Raw genomic sequence first — 16850 nt, 5'->3', positions numbered from 1 at the left:
CACTTCTCATGCTCTAAAAGTAGGTCAATATAGCCTTAAGAGGCGGGAGTAAAGTGAATACTTTAGTCCTTAGGGAGTAAAAGTAATTATTTTTTTAATTTACTTCGAGTGACTTAAATAAACTCAAACAGCCAGTATTTGCTTAGTTTTTGGCATAAAATAAGATTGTGTGTGGACCATTTTCATGACGAAAATGTTACGTTCTTAGTCTACGTGGTCTTAGTTCTATGCTTTTTCCGCATAGAAGGTGGCGCCATTCTTTTTATTCCAGTTTGTGTATGGACCATTTCGCCGGTGCGATTTTGTTATATCTGTGTTGGTTGGAAAAAAATACTTACCGCGAAAACTTTGAAATTGTTGTAGAGCGTAAATCATAAACGATTAAAATAAATTGATTATTCTCACAGTTTCGTCAAGTGATAGTGAAAATTATGATGTCGAGCAAAGAGCAAAAGACATAATTGATAATCATTTGCCGCCGAAATCTAAAAAGATTTAAGTATTTAAAAACCTATGAAAGTTTTATGCAACCTATTAAATGCATTAATTCATTCACAGAAATAACTATTTTTATCTCGCAATCGAAGTGAAAAATAGTTTTCACCTCGAGACTAAAAGTCAATACAAGCCCTCGGATAAATAGACACCCTCGCTAAAGCTCGAGTGTGGCTAACCACCTCGGGTATATATTGGCTTATTTTAGTCCCTCGATAAAACCTACTATGATATCAGTATTCGGACTTCTATAAACGGCACCTAAATAAATTATTTGCTTATTTGCTAACTTTACAGTTACAACTGCCAGGAATCACCCACCTTCATCGACTTATATCAGCTACCTAATTATTTAGTTAGAATTAAATCATAAGTCGCATAATTGATAGCATAATTTATGTTAGATAAAGAAATATTTTGTGTAATTAGTTCATCTAATCATAACAGTGCTTGATGATTTAATATGACAGAAAGTACTTATTTACATAATATGATAAGATGATTAACAATAACATTTACTCATTTATCATCCATATAGCGAAGCTGCTTGGCAGAAGTCCACTCTAAATTATTTTTCCTGGCCCTATAGGTACTACGAACTGCAAAATTCGAACTTCGTATCTTACCGTCCCGCTAACGCCAATATTATTTAAGTAATACGAGAGGGAGATCTACGGTACTTTAAGAACTTCGATTTTCGTAGTAGCCCCCTGTACCTACCACTACCATGAGTTTACAGTGACTGTACTCGATAGCGACGGCGTAAATTATTTGTATGGAGAATTGTGTACAATTTACATTTACAATTTACAGCGCCTCTACAAATAATTTACGCCGTCGCTATCGAGTACGGTCACTGTAAACTCATGGTAGTAGTACTGAAGTACATAAAGGTTCATGTTTTCTACGTGAGGTCGACAGCGATTACCGTTAATGAGCTCCTGATAATTTGGAAGCATCTGCTAGCGTCATGAACGGGAGCACATTAATGATAATTGCGGCCTACAACCTAAAGAAAAATTATTATGTCAAAAGTTATTAACTGTGAATCATTTAAAACTATCACTTAGGCTTTCTCTTGATAAAACCATAGCAGATATATCGTGTTTGGATTCGTTTCGATCAGTATTTGATTCTACATACAATGCAGTGGTGGCAACACGATGAGCTGATGCTGCAGCCAGGATATCCAACACACTACTACACTTTAAAAAAAATATTATACCAAAGATTAAAAAACATGAAATAAAAAAAACTTTAATTAAAAATTTTAAAAACCCCCGACAAAAAACGCCAGCAAAAATAAAAAAAACGCCCATAAAAAACCGCCAAAAGAAGACAACTAAAAAGTAAAATATAATTATGCACTACCTAGCTGTTGCCCGCGACTTCATCTGCGAACAATTCGTTTATCCCTATTCCGCGGGGACTATGCTGTTGCACCTGTGTTGCTTGTTACCCTAGACTAGAACCCTGGAGCATTAAACGTCTTTGTTTTTAGCTTATGTGGCCTCGATAAAACATTCGAGAGTGTCATGGTGTGATATCTTTGACAGGTATTAGCAAAGATTTTTGTTTAGATACTGATAAATCTTTTTTTTAAACCTATGTTTTGTATGTTTCGTTTGGCTATGTGTTTGTGTTTGTTTTGTTGTGTTTTGTGTCACTATTTGTACCGTTTTCGTCAAACTTAAAACCTAAAATTGCTAACAGTGGCTACGAAGCGGTAACGTTTCGTGTGCTCAGGTACTTACATGAAAAATAATATTAAGAGTCAGAACTGCACAGATAATTCACTTTATTCATCGGAACAACTTGCCATGCCTATGTAATGATTACTATTTTATAGATGATTTGTGAGAGAAATACATTTTAAAAAGTACGTGTAGGTAGAGTCCTCAGGTGTATTCACGCTCTTATTGCGGTGACCGGCGCAATCGTCAGCTCCAAGACCTGAAAATAAAAATTAGCTGTGTCACTACGAAGAATTGGCAGTGGATAAAGACGGACGGTATTTAGGTGATTTTCCACCGGCGAGGCGAGACGAGACGAGGAGAGACGAGAACTGAAATTTGTATAGTAGCCCCCGCGGCGGCTCGCTCGGCTCGCCTCGTCTCGTCTCGCCTCGCCGGTGGAAAATTTCTATTATGTATCTTGTGATAATGAAGATCTTAATCCCCATGGCTATACTTATACAGCCATATAAGAAGGCCCCACACCAATCTGCACTGGAGTCGCGTGGGAACTACGGCACAAGCCCTCTCATTCTGAGAAGAGGGCAGTGCCCTACAGTGGGACATATAAAGGCTGAGATTATGATGGTATTATAAAAATGTAGCAAACGTTTTCAAACTGTAAACGTTACGTTGACGTCGGACAGCGTTTAGACAGCACTGACGACGTGCGTCGGCGAATGGCCATCATGACGTCCCTCACCCCGGTTAATTCCCTAATATGCAAAGCGCTGTAGACTTGCCACTTTGACGTCGAGCGGCTTGTAGACGGCGTCGACGACTTCAGCCACCCGCAGCGTCGGCGCGATAGCCATCAAGCCGTCACATCACCCCGGCTAATGCTCTTCTACGCACAGTGCTCTAGACTTGCCCACGTTGACTAGACGGCGTAGAGATGACATCAGCCACTACGGGTGGGCGCGTCGGCGAGCCGGCATCACGCCGTCACCCCGCTCCGACTAATGCTCTGTAAAACTATTTGCTCTAAACTAACTCACGTTGACGTCGGGCGGCGTGGAGACGGCATACAGCACAGCACTGGCCACGTCGGCCGCTTTCAGCATCGGCGGGGCCGTCATGATGCCGTCCAAGAGCCCCACCGCCATCGCCGTGTCCACCAGCCCGGGAGAGATACTCTGCAATCAATTGCCAAAAAAAGTAGAATTGTCGCACTCCTTTTCTTGGGTAGCCGTGTTAAAACGACGCTAAATACTAAAACCAGGCACGTAGGTATCGAATAGGTAGTGAAATGTACCTACATAAACAAGTCTCAGGGTATATCAAAACGCAAAATACAGACGCAAAATACTTGTAAAACGGGGTTATTTTCTGTGGCAATAAATTATATATATAAATTATTATTATTAGTTTGTCTAGCAGCGTTCTGTGCGTAGCGTCGTCTAGAAATCTTGTTTCTCGGATGTTTGCACCAAAATTACTGTATGTACGTAAAGAGGTCGCCCTAAGACAAAAAATGCACGTCTTTCTGGCAAAACATGTCGCACAAGTCGTACCATGTTTGAGCAAATAAATATGTAAGATTACTGAATCAAATTCAGATGGTAGATTTCAAGAAACTTTGTGATGTCTTCTCTTCCAATAAATATTCCGCAGTGCCTGCAGATTTCAACCAGTGTGTGTTGCCAGTGAAGACCTTTGGTTCTGAGGCGTGATCCTTGACTTTTGGAGAATCTTAGATTCACGCAACGAGCTATGGAGAAACCTAAACTCGGGGTTATTTGCGCGATAGAATACGGAATTTCGCCGCAGACTTAAGTAAAGTCACCGACATAGCTCGAAGAATTTGAAAGTTGAAGTGGCAATGGGCGGACCACTCGCTCGAAGAACAGACAACCGCTGGGGTAGAAAGGGCTTGAAGTTGGCCATGAACCGGGAGACGAATTTTTGACAGAGTTCGACTCGCACTATGCGAGTATTTTTATGAAAAGAACTGACTATAACATGCCTTTCAAAGATCGCTGACTTAGTCTTTGGGTGGACGAAAACAAAACTATAAATGAAGTAGTACACACATTCGATGATTAGTGACATGCCTACATTTTTTGTTCCATGTCACAACTGGCTCGAAAGGCGAAAAAGCCGTAGTGGCCTAGTGGTTTGTCCTGTGGCCTCTCAAGCAGAGGATCATGGGTTGAAACCCCGGATCGCACCTCTACCTAAGTTTTTCGAAATTCATGTGCGTAATTACATTTGAAATTTACCATGAGCTTTACGGTAAAGGAAAACATTGTATCAAACCTGCACAAATCTGCGAAGTAATTAAATGGTGTGTGTGAAGTATCCAATCCGTACTGGGCCCGCGTGGGAACTATGGCCCAGTGGAGGCCTGTGCCCAGCAGTGAGATGTAGGTATATAGGCTGGGATGATGATGACAATCGGCACTCATGCTGTTGATAGAATTATAAGGCTCACGGTTGTCTTGATCCTGGCCTTGGTGTGGCCGAGCTCGTCGGCGAGCGCTGTGGTGAAGGCGGTGACCGCGTGCTTGCTGCTCGTGTACACGGCAAAGATCGGCACAGATGGCACGAAGTGGCCAACCATGCTGTAACAGAAAGAGTATATGCCATAACGTACGTAGTCTCAGTTGTACGGCCGTAGTAGTAATCATGTGCGAAATTATGGTGAAGGAAAACAACGTGAGGATACTTGTATACAGGTCGCGGCAGGAAAGTCTAGCGGTGACTGTTCATGTGCAGAAATACAAAATCAGGGTATCGCGGGAAACTGTGGATGTGCGCGGTAGGCAGGGCTGGCAAGCTTAGAAACGCAGATTGGCGCGCGTGACCATTTAGAAGAAAAAAAATATCCCCACTTTACGTGTAGAGGAGACACCTTAAAAAATATATTTTTTCAAAAAGTCTTTTGTCTGTGTTGTTAATCCGTGAAAAATTACAACTTCCTATAGCACTAAATCTACTGTTACACATGTTAGTGCAAAAGTGCATTCAAATGCCAGTAATGAGCATGCTCATGGACTGTTTACATTTGCTAGCAATAAGCATGCTAGTATTGAGTATGCTCCTACATAAGCATGCTCAAAGCAAACACTCAGATACACATGCCTTTTGATAGCATGCTCTCTACCAGTTCATAGTCAGTGTTGTCACGGCAATTACCGTGTTTTAAGGCTTCCAGGCCAAAAAATCTCAAAGACCACGGCCTACGGCTGCAACCCTGTGGCCGTTACGGCTTTTTGCAAATTCAACGGTAATAAATTAATTTATTTATAACAAATTCACTTTTAGCTACTTTTTGCTTGCAACTCTCGTAGCACTACCAATACTAGCATGCTCATTAAACAAACGCGTTCACAATTGTTTATTACCTTTCCCCCTTTCCACCCTCGCATCAACTAGCGTGCTCAAAAAGATCAGGGCCTGCTCTCTAATAGCATACTCAGTAGTAGCATGTCTTGTACACACATGCTACTAGGTAGCATTTTCTTTTCTCAATAGCATGGTTAGCATGGTTTCGTGCTACTAAAGAGCATGTGTAATAGTAGCTTAACAGCCTCTAAAATAAGTGGCGGACGAACCGACGGACGGACCAGACATAGTAAAACTATGTACATACTTCCTAGGTAAAAGGGTAGGACTTTGTAGGACCTTTATAGGACTACGGAGCCCTAAAAAGGATTCATCTTACGACAGTTCCTACCTGTTTATGTTGACGATATGTCCGTGGACGTCGCGTCGCTTCATGGAGGCAACGGCGCGGCGTGAGCACAGCACCACGCCCTTCACGTTGATGTCTATCATCCGCTGAACCGACTCGTCGCTGACAGGGTTGCTACACATCTCTGACAAATAACAATTAGGGGCTGTTTCACCATCCATTGATTAGCGTTAACCGACGGTTAAATGTGATGCCAAAACAAATAGAGACGGCATCACACCTAACCACCAGTTAACACTAATCAATGGATGGTGAAACAGCCCCTTACAATGTTAGACTACAGTAACCAGCACCAATAGACACAGGTACATAAATATCTGATACGACTCTATTTCTAGGGCCGGTAGGACGTGGCAGATATTTTTGTACGCTCCGTTGTGGCAGATATTAATTGCACTGTACAGTACACGTCGTAACCCTGGCGCCGCCTAGTCATTGGATTAATGAACTGCTACGACGTGTGCACAAAGTTGCAAAAATATTTGCTGTAGTTGGCCGCCTAGATTGGAACGCAAGAGCTAAATGCTCGAAGGACGGAGATGGATGCGTTTCCGTAGTAAGTGACGTATTTGTCACTTCGAAGTTTAAGTTCGATCAATATGGAAAAAAACGCAGTTTGTAGGCAACTGCACACACCTGCGAAGGAATTCGAACTTTGCACATTGCTTTGCATTTGGGAACTACCTGCAACCCCAGCTAAGTATCTCATTCCAGAGGAGGTTTAAACCTTGCCGTGGGACGTATACATGGACGTATGTATACGATGGATGAAGCTTCATATTAGCATTCACTGAAATCTAGCGTTACGAAATTATCCCCGGATCTTTTTGTGACACACAGTCGAACGGCGGCCATTTTGGCTGGTTGGGTTAAGCATGTATGTGTTTTGTTTATTTAGTCTTTGTTTCAGTGCCTACGTGTATTAATTCTATCAACTAATAAACCATTCTTACCCCCTGTTTCACCATCCATTGATTACATTTATTTGTCGGATAAATGTGATGGTCTCTGTTTGTTTTGTTCGAATAGACGGAGACGGCATCACATTAAATTTATCCGTCAAATAAAATTAATCAATGGGTGGTGAAACGGTCCCTTATTCTTATGTAATCCGTGAGCTCTTAGAAAAACCTTCGGGTTTTGGGGGAAATCGGAAGGATTCGTGCAGTAGAAAATGACAATTGTATTTTTGACCATTTTTTGACTTAGTAGCAATCCATCACGCGAAGAGTGCACTCGTTGTGTTTTTATTGATTTATATAGAGCAGTTAAAACCACCACTTACTTATTTATTTAGTTTGCTATTTTTCGTAAATTGATTTCCGCGGGGAGTCAACTTAAACAGGGTATTTCTGCAAATAGCCAATCACGAAAAATTGTTTATAATATAAAGAAGCTGAAAGTTTCAAGAAAAGCGTTGATCGTACATAGCAACAGCTCTATATACGTCCAAAAAAAAGTAGTGTGTTAAGGCGGGGTGTTCTCTATTTAAATTAATGATGGAAGAATTCAAAAATGCTGTTTTTGTTGTATTTTTATCATAAAGAAAAGTCATATTTTGTTAAAATTAGAAAAAGATAAAGAAGCGTAATATTATTACAGTAAGGTTTATTTTGTACTGATGATTATTCTTTACATAACTTTTTACGGTAACTTTGAAAAGTTTTGCAAGTTGATTACAGAACAGAACCGCATATCACGATTGCGTAACGTGTCTATACCCGAAGTTGTGCCCGAAGCATGTTTCTAAAATCCGAAGGTTTTGTTAAGTGGTTTGCGACTTTATCGTGTACCTACACATATTGGTGACCTTAACAGTAGCAATAATCGGCCATTTACCAAAATTAACTTGAAACTATAATCTCCATTGGCCGAAGTAGGTGTAGGTATATGAATATACATACAATAGTGGGATCTTTACTAAAATGTCTATTGTCTCACTATGTAATTTTGCAATTCATTGTTAATAGCAGATAACATGAAATAGGTAAATAATAGATCTGGTAACTGTTTGCCTCAAACACCAAATTGATGGTTACACACGATGCGATTGTAATATTTAGTGCCACCGATTTAAAAACCATGAAGAGAGGGTCACTTAACGTAAGTAGGAATACTTAAGCAGGTTTTATTTTATTTCGTTCGTTAGGTCCAATTGTTTTGTTAGTGTTGGAAACTGGCAGAAATTGTTGTTTTTTATGACGTAATTCTGTTCTGGTTTTCTATAGGATAGCTAAAACTGCCCTACCATACGAGTACTCAAATTGACATTATAACATAACTAGCTTTTGACCGCGGCTTGGCTTCGATTATTGCGCGCTATTCCCTTGGGAACTGTGCATTTTTCCGGGATAAAATTGGCCTATGTCACTCTCTGGCCAATAAACTATCTCTATTCCAAAAATCACGTCGATCCGTCGCTTAGTTTCGACGTGAATGACCGACAAACACACTTTCGCATTTATAATATTAGTATTGATAAATACTCCAATAGCTTCCTTAATATCTTCAATGTTGGTTTGCTAAGAAAAGATAGGAAACGTGAATTGACAATATGTCACAGTTTCTAATGTATATTGAGTGTTTTCTTTCATTCACCCACCTAGCTAAGTAAAGTCTAAGGACACCACAAGATTTACCACGGGTATTTTTCATGCCCGTAAGTGAAGACCACAATGTAATTCCATCGGAATTTAGTGAAATTCTTTCAAAATTCTAGCATCGCCAAATTCTATAATTTGAATTCACCTACCGATCTAATGGTTCAAGCGAGCAAAGTCGCGGATACAGGCCAGGTAAAAGTAAAATTAAACTTACCCGTGATATGGCCTTGTACCAGCAGTCCTGCGTTGTTGACGAGAAGATCGACGCCTCCCAGCTGCTCCTCCACCCAGCTGAAGGCTTCCGCTATCTGGTAGATTACAGAGTTTATTGTGACTGTGTTTTGTATAATTCTATGCGGTGCCGTGCCCAGTTCTTAAATAACTAGTACGGAGCATGTCGATGGGTCCTACGTACAAGGGCTCAGTGTAAAATCCTTACTTTACAGGAGGGCTTTCAAATTCAAAAACTGTCGTAACCCAGAGATGGTGTATTCGAGACTTCTAAAATTCCTCTCTGTCCTTCAACCACAACGAATAAATTTTAATAAAATGTTTTTTTATTAAAAGTTATTGTACATACGCCCATATACGTGAATTTATGGGAAATAAAAAAGACAGTAAAAAGATCTAAGACTTTGGCTCATATACGCGTTCAACTTTAAAATCTTTGGTAAAAAATACGTTACCCAAGATACCTCGAGAAATCAAAAAAAGTAATACAATCACATTACGATGTAACTTCGGGGCAGCAGCGTTCCGCTTGACGTACAATTACCTAAACGGCAGTTACGCCCCCAGCTTTAAAAAAACGTCCGGGATTTACCGCGTAAAAGTATCAATAAACGTACGTTTAGCCCTTTTACGGTAAAATTGCTTCTAGTCTGGCCATTCCATTTCAATGATAACTCGAAAAATAATTAAATAACAATGTGTTTTAATCCACTATCTAAATATATATAGTTTATAGATACCTATAACGCATAAACATCAAAATTGAAAAAAAAACACTTTGGCCCTTATACATAGGACCCATCGATGTCTTCCCGTGGGTGTTGTAAAAGGCGGATAATAACGCTACAGTGAGCAGAAACAAAAACGGTCTCTACAGACATATCACCAACCTCGAACTCCAGACTCTAACATTGTGGTGTCGTAGCCAGGGCGAAAACACCAAAGGGTGTGATAATTGGTATAACAACATTTGATATAATTTCAAAAGCTAGGAGCTTTACACAACTTTTTTATAAAACAAACCTAACCTAACCTAATCCAGAGTACATCAAATCGAATTAATATCAATAGAAATAAGTTTGGTTTTTAAGATAAAAAGATAAATTGCATTATATCAATTGTTGTATATTATTATGTCGGCGGCCGATCTTAAAATCCGCCAGATCAAGAAATTTCTAGGCAGGCATATCATGAAATGGCGCCATTTAGCATAGCTTCTGCTTAATCAAAAATAATTAAAAATATTGTGATTTCGTACTTACCTCTTCTGTTTTGGCGATATCGCACCTCTTCCCGTAGATTTTGCCTTTACCGGTCACCTCCGCGTTTAGGTTCTGTGAAACAGGGAGGTACTGTTTATATTATATCCTATAAATACATACGAGTAAGTACTTCAAACTTTCGTTTATGCCTGCAACTTTGTGCTTCTTTGTTTACTAGTGATACGTTATATGAAACTCTTAATTTGCTTCGTACTCGTAAATATTGATCACTAACAGCTGTTGGATAAATATGAATTTCCTATTACCCATGTATGCTTATGTGCAATTATGCATATAGAGACCCCGGTAACACCAATTTATATTATATTAGATGCCAAGTAGCTGTCCAAAAAAATTAAGTAGTTACCTTAATCGGACTACCGTCATATTTTCGTATTATATTAAACACGTATTTTTTCTTTTGTCATTAAACGACTAATTATAAAAATAATTATAGCCAGTTAAAGTTCCGCGTGACGTCACAACGTGCGACGCTTTTTAACACGGCGTAATGACATGGGCCCCCACTTCTGAAGTTTGACGTGCTTAATCTTTATCTTTTTTTTTGTTTGATTGACAAAAGTTAAAACACAATGTCCAATATTTTTTGATAATCTACGCGCCGACTAGATATATTTTTTTACTCCGGAAACAATCCAATTAGATGCCCATGAAATATTCTGTTTTAGCGCTCTACCTAGAGGCTAGCTACGAGTAGCATCCGCTATCCTTTGGTGTTGCCATAATTGTTGGTGGTACTCGCCTTCATCAGGTGACCCACAAAGAGCTATCTTTTTCATGAAATAGCCTTGATAAAGCCTAAAAAAAGAGTGTAGTTCTAGAACTAACATCAACGAGGTCGGGGCGCCGCGCGAGCCCCACCACTCGCAGCCCCGCGTCGGCGAGCTGCACGCTGATGACAGCTCCGATCCCCGCGCTGGCGCCTGTCACCACCGCTGTCTTACCGACCCAACGCTCCATCGCCGGTTAGAAGTTCTGACGATTAAAAAATTGTGTTAAACTAACACTAATTAATGGACATGTACCATCGCGAAACGGAATTGCTGAGCCACCCGCCACTGTTGATAATTTAGCCGAGTTATACATACTTGCACTAGCAATGTGCAGTGGATCGTTTTTTATTTATTCCTAGTTCGCGACAGTACATTAATATATTTTTGAATTCACAAATTAAAAATATACGGCATAGTTGCCAGGCAGCAATAGGCAGGCTCAATCATTGACAGAAATAGCTGTCTGTCATCTTGTTGCCAATCGTTTTGACCAGGCGTTTTGCTACATCGTCATCAGCTGGAAGAAATCCACTGCTGAACAAAGGCCTCCTCCAAGAACAACATTGAACAACAACTCGCCACAGCATCCACTGGTTGCCCGCAACGCAACTCTCACAGTGCCGTCAGTCCATCTAGTGGGAGGCCTAGAACATTACGTGCGTCGTCATAATTTCCAACCTAAAATAAGGCCAACAGTGTGCCGCGTGTTGTCGCGTAATAATTCGTTTTTTTATTTCTATTACAGTTTAAAGTTTATTCGAATAGTAGAAGATCCGAACTTGAAAAGATCTTCACCGGTCTGATTATAGAATGAAATGTATTTTATAATAAATTTAGTAATATATAAGAAATTATATTAGAAATGAAATTTGACTTAGATTTAAGTGTAAGTATTCTTGTTTTGCTTTTAATTATTATTGTTGAATTGAACTCTAATTTGACATTCTAAATTCTATTTTATATTTTAGCTGTGAATTTATTCTAATATGATATATTTTTTGTATACCGTCAAATGTAATCATTTTGTGAATTTCTTGTAATTAACTGACATGTATTTATAATGTATTTTTTAAAAAGGTAACAAATAAATCTAATCTAATGATTTTTCTAAAAAAATGCTGGACAGGCAATTTTTTAAAATAATTTTTAATGATTTTGCAGACTACCCTATATCAATAACACAGCGCTTACTTAAGTTAATATATAATTTATTCTATTATCCAATCAAGTGAAAGTAACTGGCATCGACATAACTGTTTTTAAGTTTAAACCTGGCAAACCAGTAGTTCGTCCAGGTTAACAATAGCAAACCCAACGTTTACATATTCTATAGGTTTTATATTTTATGTCAATATAAAATTGACAAGAATTAATTTTTTCACACCTGAAAATTACTACAGGAATCGAAAGAGTTTTGCCTCTTGAACACGGTAAAATATTTATTATAATTTATTTCTCCATATTCTTATTATAACAAAAAATTATTAAAAATCATTTTTTAAAAATAATTAAAAATAGCCTGTCCAAGACTTATTTAGCAAATCCATTTTTAAAATTTTCTTATATACTAAATTTATTATAAAATAGATTTCATTCTGTTAACAGATTGGTGATGATCTTTTCAAGTTCGGATCTTAGACCAGAAGAAGCAGTGTGTACCGTGACAGCCAACGTCAATTGGCCTCTAGGATGGAAGGATTTAAGGAATCCATCATTTTTAAAAGTCGCTGAACTAATGTTGTTTAGTTTGACCAGTACGATCTCTGTTAATTATTTGCTCCTATTATAGGCTAATAATAGTTAATATTACCTACTTGCTCGCCAAATTTGAAGTCTCTAATAATTATAGTTACGGTAAAAGGGTCAATAATTGAAAGTGAAAATACAAATCCCATTTTATTCCCTATCCCGTGAGAATTTTGATAAATCCTGAAAATAGTTTTTAGCTGTTAGTATTACCTACTTGTTCACCAAATTTGAAGTCTCTAATAATTATAGTTACGGAAATAGGGTCATTAATTAAAAGTGAAAATACAAATCCCATTTATTCACTATCCCGTGGGAATTTCGTAAAATCCTAAAAAGTGTTTTTAGCTGTTAGTATTACCTACTTGCATGCCAAATTTGAAGTTTCTAATAATTATAGTTACCGAAATAGGGCCATTTCGAAGTGAAAATATAAATCCCATTTTATTCCCTATCCCGTGGGAATTTCGAAAAATCCTTTTTTAGTGCGTGTCTACACCTATTAAGGACCATATATTCCAAATTTCAAGTTTCTAGACCCAGCGATTTGGCCTGTGCGTTGATCTATAAGTCAGTCAGTCAGTCAGTCAGTCAGTCAGTTTCTTCTTTTATATATATAGATAGAAGATAATTATTCGATTCGAAATAGGTATTCAAAAATAAAATCAAACAACTAACTAAAAACATTCCTGGGGTGTCCGAGGTTTTTAGTTATTTATTAATACCTTGTATAATGAACTCTACGTAAAGTGTGATTCAGTTTCCTTGATTACCATCCATGTCTAAGATTTTAACCTATCGTTTCTTTTCGTTAATAAGTAGTTTAATTGTAATTGGTACCTATTGAACACGAAGTGATTGATGGATTGATAGGTAGGCAATTGTAATAATGATTACATTCGTAAAAGTTGTTCACGCGTACATCAGGTACCTATACTGTACGTGGTGTACGCATTTGCCAAACTGTGTTTTAAGTATGTATACAGCTGGTTAAGCGTATACATAAAGAGTTCAATTTGAATCTAAACATAATGAGTATCTGTACCTTATTAAAATAGAAGTGCGTATTGCGGGATAAATACTCATAGACTGCATGATTTAAACATGCGTAGCGTTGATCATGCAATCTACGTAAACTAGATTTTTTGCCGAAATAAATTGTAAATACCTAAATGCACTAGCGTATGTATGTATACAGTAAACGCACATGGTAGTATAAGTTGCCAGGGATACTTAAAGATAATGAGTTCCGTCTGACAGCGTTTATAAGGTATGTAACCACCTTGTGTGACCAGTGACCGCCCTAATATATTAAAATAGTTACTTAAGTCTGTTTTTTGCGCTGCAGTGCTCCAATTTCAGGTCTTAGAAGAGATGTCAAATGAAAATGAGCGATTAACAGCGGCAGTTAAACTCTGATGAGTTTTCGCCCGCTGCTATGATAATCATTTAGCGTAAAATTATTATTATTTACAAGGAGCGGAATTTCTCATAGCAAAAAAACGTCAAAGGAATCGAAAATAAGTTTTATCGACTATCGATAAATATTTCAGCAATTAATAAAACAGAAATAGTAGGAGTACTTTTTACTTATCAATTTGTCAATCGCTTTTCTTTTAGGATTAACCATTTTAATAACACGGGAGTGACTTAGAAAAAGAAAAACTCAAGCGACATAAATGTCATAATATGTGACCTTGATGCGATTTATTTTATTTTAATATCGCAAGTCGCTTATCAAAGAGGTCAAATGTTACAGAATAATGTGACATGGCGATAACAAGCGAAGAGTCGATTCGATAACATCGATAACTGGAATAGTCGATAAAACTTATGTTCAATCCTTTTGATGTTTGATTTTTTCTATGAGAAATTCCGCTCCTTGGTTATTTATAAATAAATTTAAAAAAAAAACGGCATGATGGCTGCTTTTTAATAAGTTTAACCTATTTAATTGACATCCAAAAAGAAGTTTATCAGTATTGCAATTTTTTGTATGTTAACACTGAATAAATAATAGTACAAGTGTAAGTGATATCTAAGTGATAGATATTAGCTTTTCTACGATTTCCGGCCCCTGTGAATCGATTTCAATAGATTTTTTTATTCAATAGTGTTATTAATTCGACAGTACCTAATCATTATTAAAATTATATCAAGATTGCTTCATCAATAAAAACATTAATATTTTAAGTTATTGTTTCTTGTGGTGTTGAAATATTTTGTACTTAAGTTAATATATGTACAGTTTTTAGTAATAAATCTATATTACCCATCGCGAACTTAAAAAATATTTAAAAAAGTTCAAAACTTACAAATATATTGAACTGAATCACTGCGGAACAACTAGGCGGCGCTTCGACCGATGCCTCGCGTGACTCGTTCGACACAAGACTGTGATGAACGCGTACTTGTATCAGGGTGGAACACGTAAATTATGATGCTGCAAGGAAAATGCCTAAGTACTGCTAATAACATGATGTCACCATTTAAAGGCCTTCGCTCGTACACTTATCAACTCCGCACCACTGCGGCACCAACTCAACTCAAACCTTCCGTTGAGTAGTCAACTATGTGATCCACCCTATGGTCACTAGTGGACCAAATGGTGTCAACGAGTGGGCTAAGCGTAGTCAACTGGGTCAGCTCGTCTTCTAGGTATATAATTATAGTTTTCGGTTGAACATGGCGGTTTGCCCCCCAATCGCAAGCACAAGTAGGAGTTGACCTATGTATAAATAATGAGCATGCTCATGGACTGTATGTATGTAAACTCTTTATTGTACAAAAGAAAAGAAACAAAACACAACATACACATACATTTGCTAGCAATAAGCGTGCTGGTTTTGATTTTAGTAGATAGATTTTCATAGGTTGCTTCACCATCTCAGCAATAACCCAATATTTTTAAGCAATTTACTTCAAAGCAGACCGCTGGAGAAATAAACATACACCGTGTTATTTTTGATATCCGTTAACTTTAAAGCGACAATCTACAGGTCAAATGAAGTTAATTTCTCTAAGGCCACTAGGGCCTAAATCTTACTGTTTAAAAGATAATCAAGTGTTAAGATAATTAATCATTAGAAGCAAAACAGCGTAAAGGTCCTTAATTTATGTTTTTTTTTTAAGTTCATAACTAATCTGTGTTTAATTCACACATATTTAGCAAAAGAAAGTTAAATATGAGGACTTTTTGATACCTCTCTTATCTGTCACGTCAATGTCACTTGCCAAATTTGTTTATTTTACAATTTAACAATTAACAATGAATGTGAAGCTATTATATATGCAAGAAAAAAGTTTTTAAATTCGAAAAAAAAATATTTTTCTATTTCGCGAAAAAGTTAGTTCATATCAATGAACTGAGTCGTCTATCGAAGTTAATCCATTAATAAAAAGAAACAAAGAAACGTTAGGATACACATATAACCGCAAAATTAAAAAAAAACATCTGTTATATTAAGTATATAGTGCATTATTAGAGGGATTTAGCCACATATTGTTCGAAGCTTGTAGGTACGGTGCTTTTCTCAAATATAAACTAAAAAACAACAAAGATAAATTAGCAATCAAACGAGCATAAATATACCAACCTAATAAAAAAATACTGTGTTGACCTTTAGCATTAAAAATATGTCAATAATTAATTAATTATAAAAATGACAAACTGAAAAACAAAAACACGAGGTGAAATTAAAAGCGAAATATTTCCGAAATGTTACAATTTTCCCACTCTTTTAATAAAGTTTGCACGTGCGACCTCGTTGTACGAAAGCCGCTGCTCTTTTAAATAAAATCGTTCCAGATCCAATATTTGTCAAATCAATGAATTTGCAAGTAATCTATTTATATTCATGTTTCAAACAATAGAAATCCTAATAAAATCATATTTAAAGGTTTATTTTTATACTGGATACTTTTCGTTCCATATTAAAACCTGTCTACTTACCGGAGACTTTTGATTATTGTCTGGCATTCTTAAGTGACTTTTTAAAGATGTAATGGCGACTATGTGAATCATTTTCGAGAAAAAGTTTTAAATATGATTAAGTAAGTACTATATTTATTTCTTAAAAATCGGATTATATTTTAAAGTTTTTGATATTTTTTGTCTTCTAAATATTCTTACGAGTATGTGGTTTTATTTTAACCTTTAATTTAAATTAAATGTTCTCGCTGCTCAGGTGAAAAGTTGTATGTGTCACACGAGACCTAAGTTTTTTTTCATCTCGTGTGTTTATTATCCCTCGCTGATCTCAGGATTCTTACCTAGAATCACTCGCTAT

General features: G+C 37.2%; 1 protein-coding gene across 1 annotated transcript; it reads right to left on the bottom strand.

Moving 5' to 3' along the window:
• Positions 1-2276: 2276 nt before the first annotated feature.
• On the bottom strand, positions 2277-15176 carry LOC141431273 (farnesol dehydrogenase-like). The gene is made up of 8 exons (XM_074092384.1): positions 14877-15176; positions 10871-11017; positions 10022-10093; positions 8743-8836; positions 5908-6049; positions 4663-4792; positions 3227-3364; positions 2277-2448 (listed from the first exon to the last, which is right to left on the bottom strand). Exons 2-8 carry the CDS (start codon positions 11000-11002, stop codon positions 2404-2406), a joined length of 753 nt encoding a protein of 250 aa, XP_073948485.1. The 5' UTR covers positions 11003-11017; positions 14877-15176; the 3' UTR covers positions 2277-2403.
• Positions 15177-16850: the final 1674 nt, after the last annotated feature.

This window comes from Choristoneura fumiferana, chromosome 9 (assembly GCF_025370935.1).
Source record: "Choristoneura fumiferana chromosome 9, NRCan_CFum_1, whole genome shotgun sequence".
NCBI classification, from domain to species: domain Eukaryota; kingdom Metazoa; phylum Arthropoda; class Insecta; order Lepidoptera; family Tortricidae; genus Choristoneura; species Choristoneura fumiferana.
Note: the sequence above shows the minus strand (reverse complement) of the source record. Positions and strands in the feature narration are given on the sequence as shown.

Bases quoted from the DNA above. Each gene is read 5' to 3' on its own strand.
- LOC141431273 (XM_074092384.1), bottom strand. From the start codon at position 11,002: ATGGAGCGTTGGGTCGGTAAGACAGCGGTGGTGACAGGCGCCAGCGCG. The intron at 8,837-10,021 runs GTAAGTACGAAA...GTAATCTACCAG, and splicing joins ATATCGCCAAAACAGAAGAG to ATAGCGGAAGCCTTCAGCTG. The intron at 2,449-3,226 runs GTGAGTTAGTTT...TTTTATTTTCAG, and splicing joins CCACGCCGCCCGACGTCAAC to GTCTTGGAGCTGACGATTGC.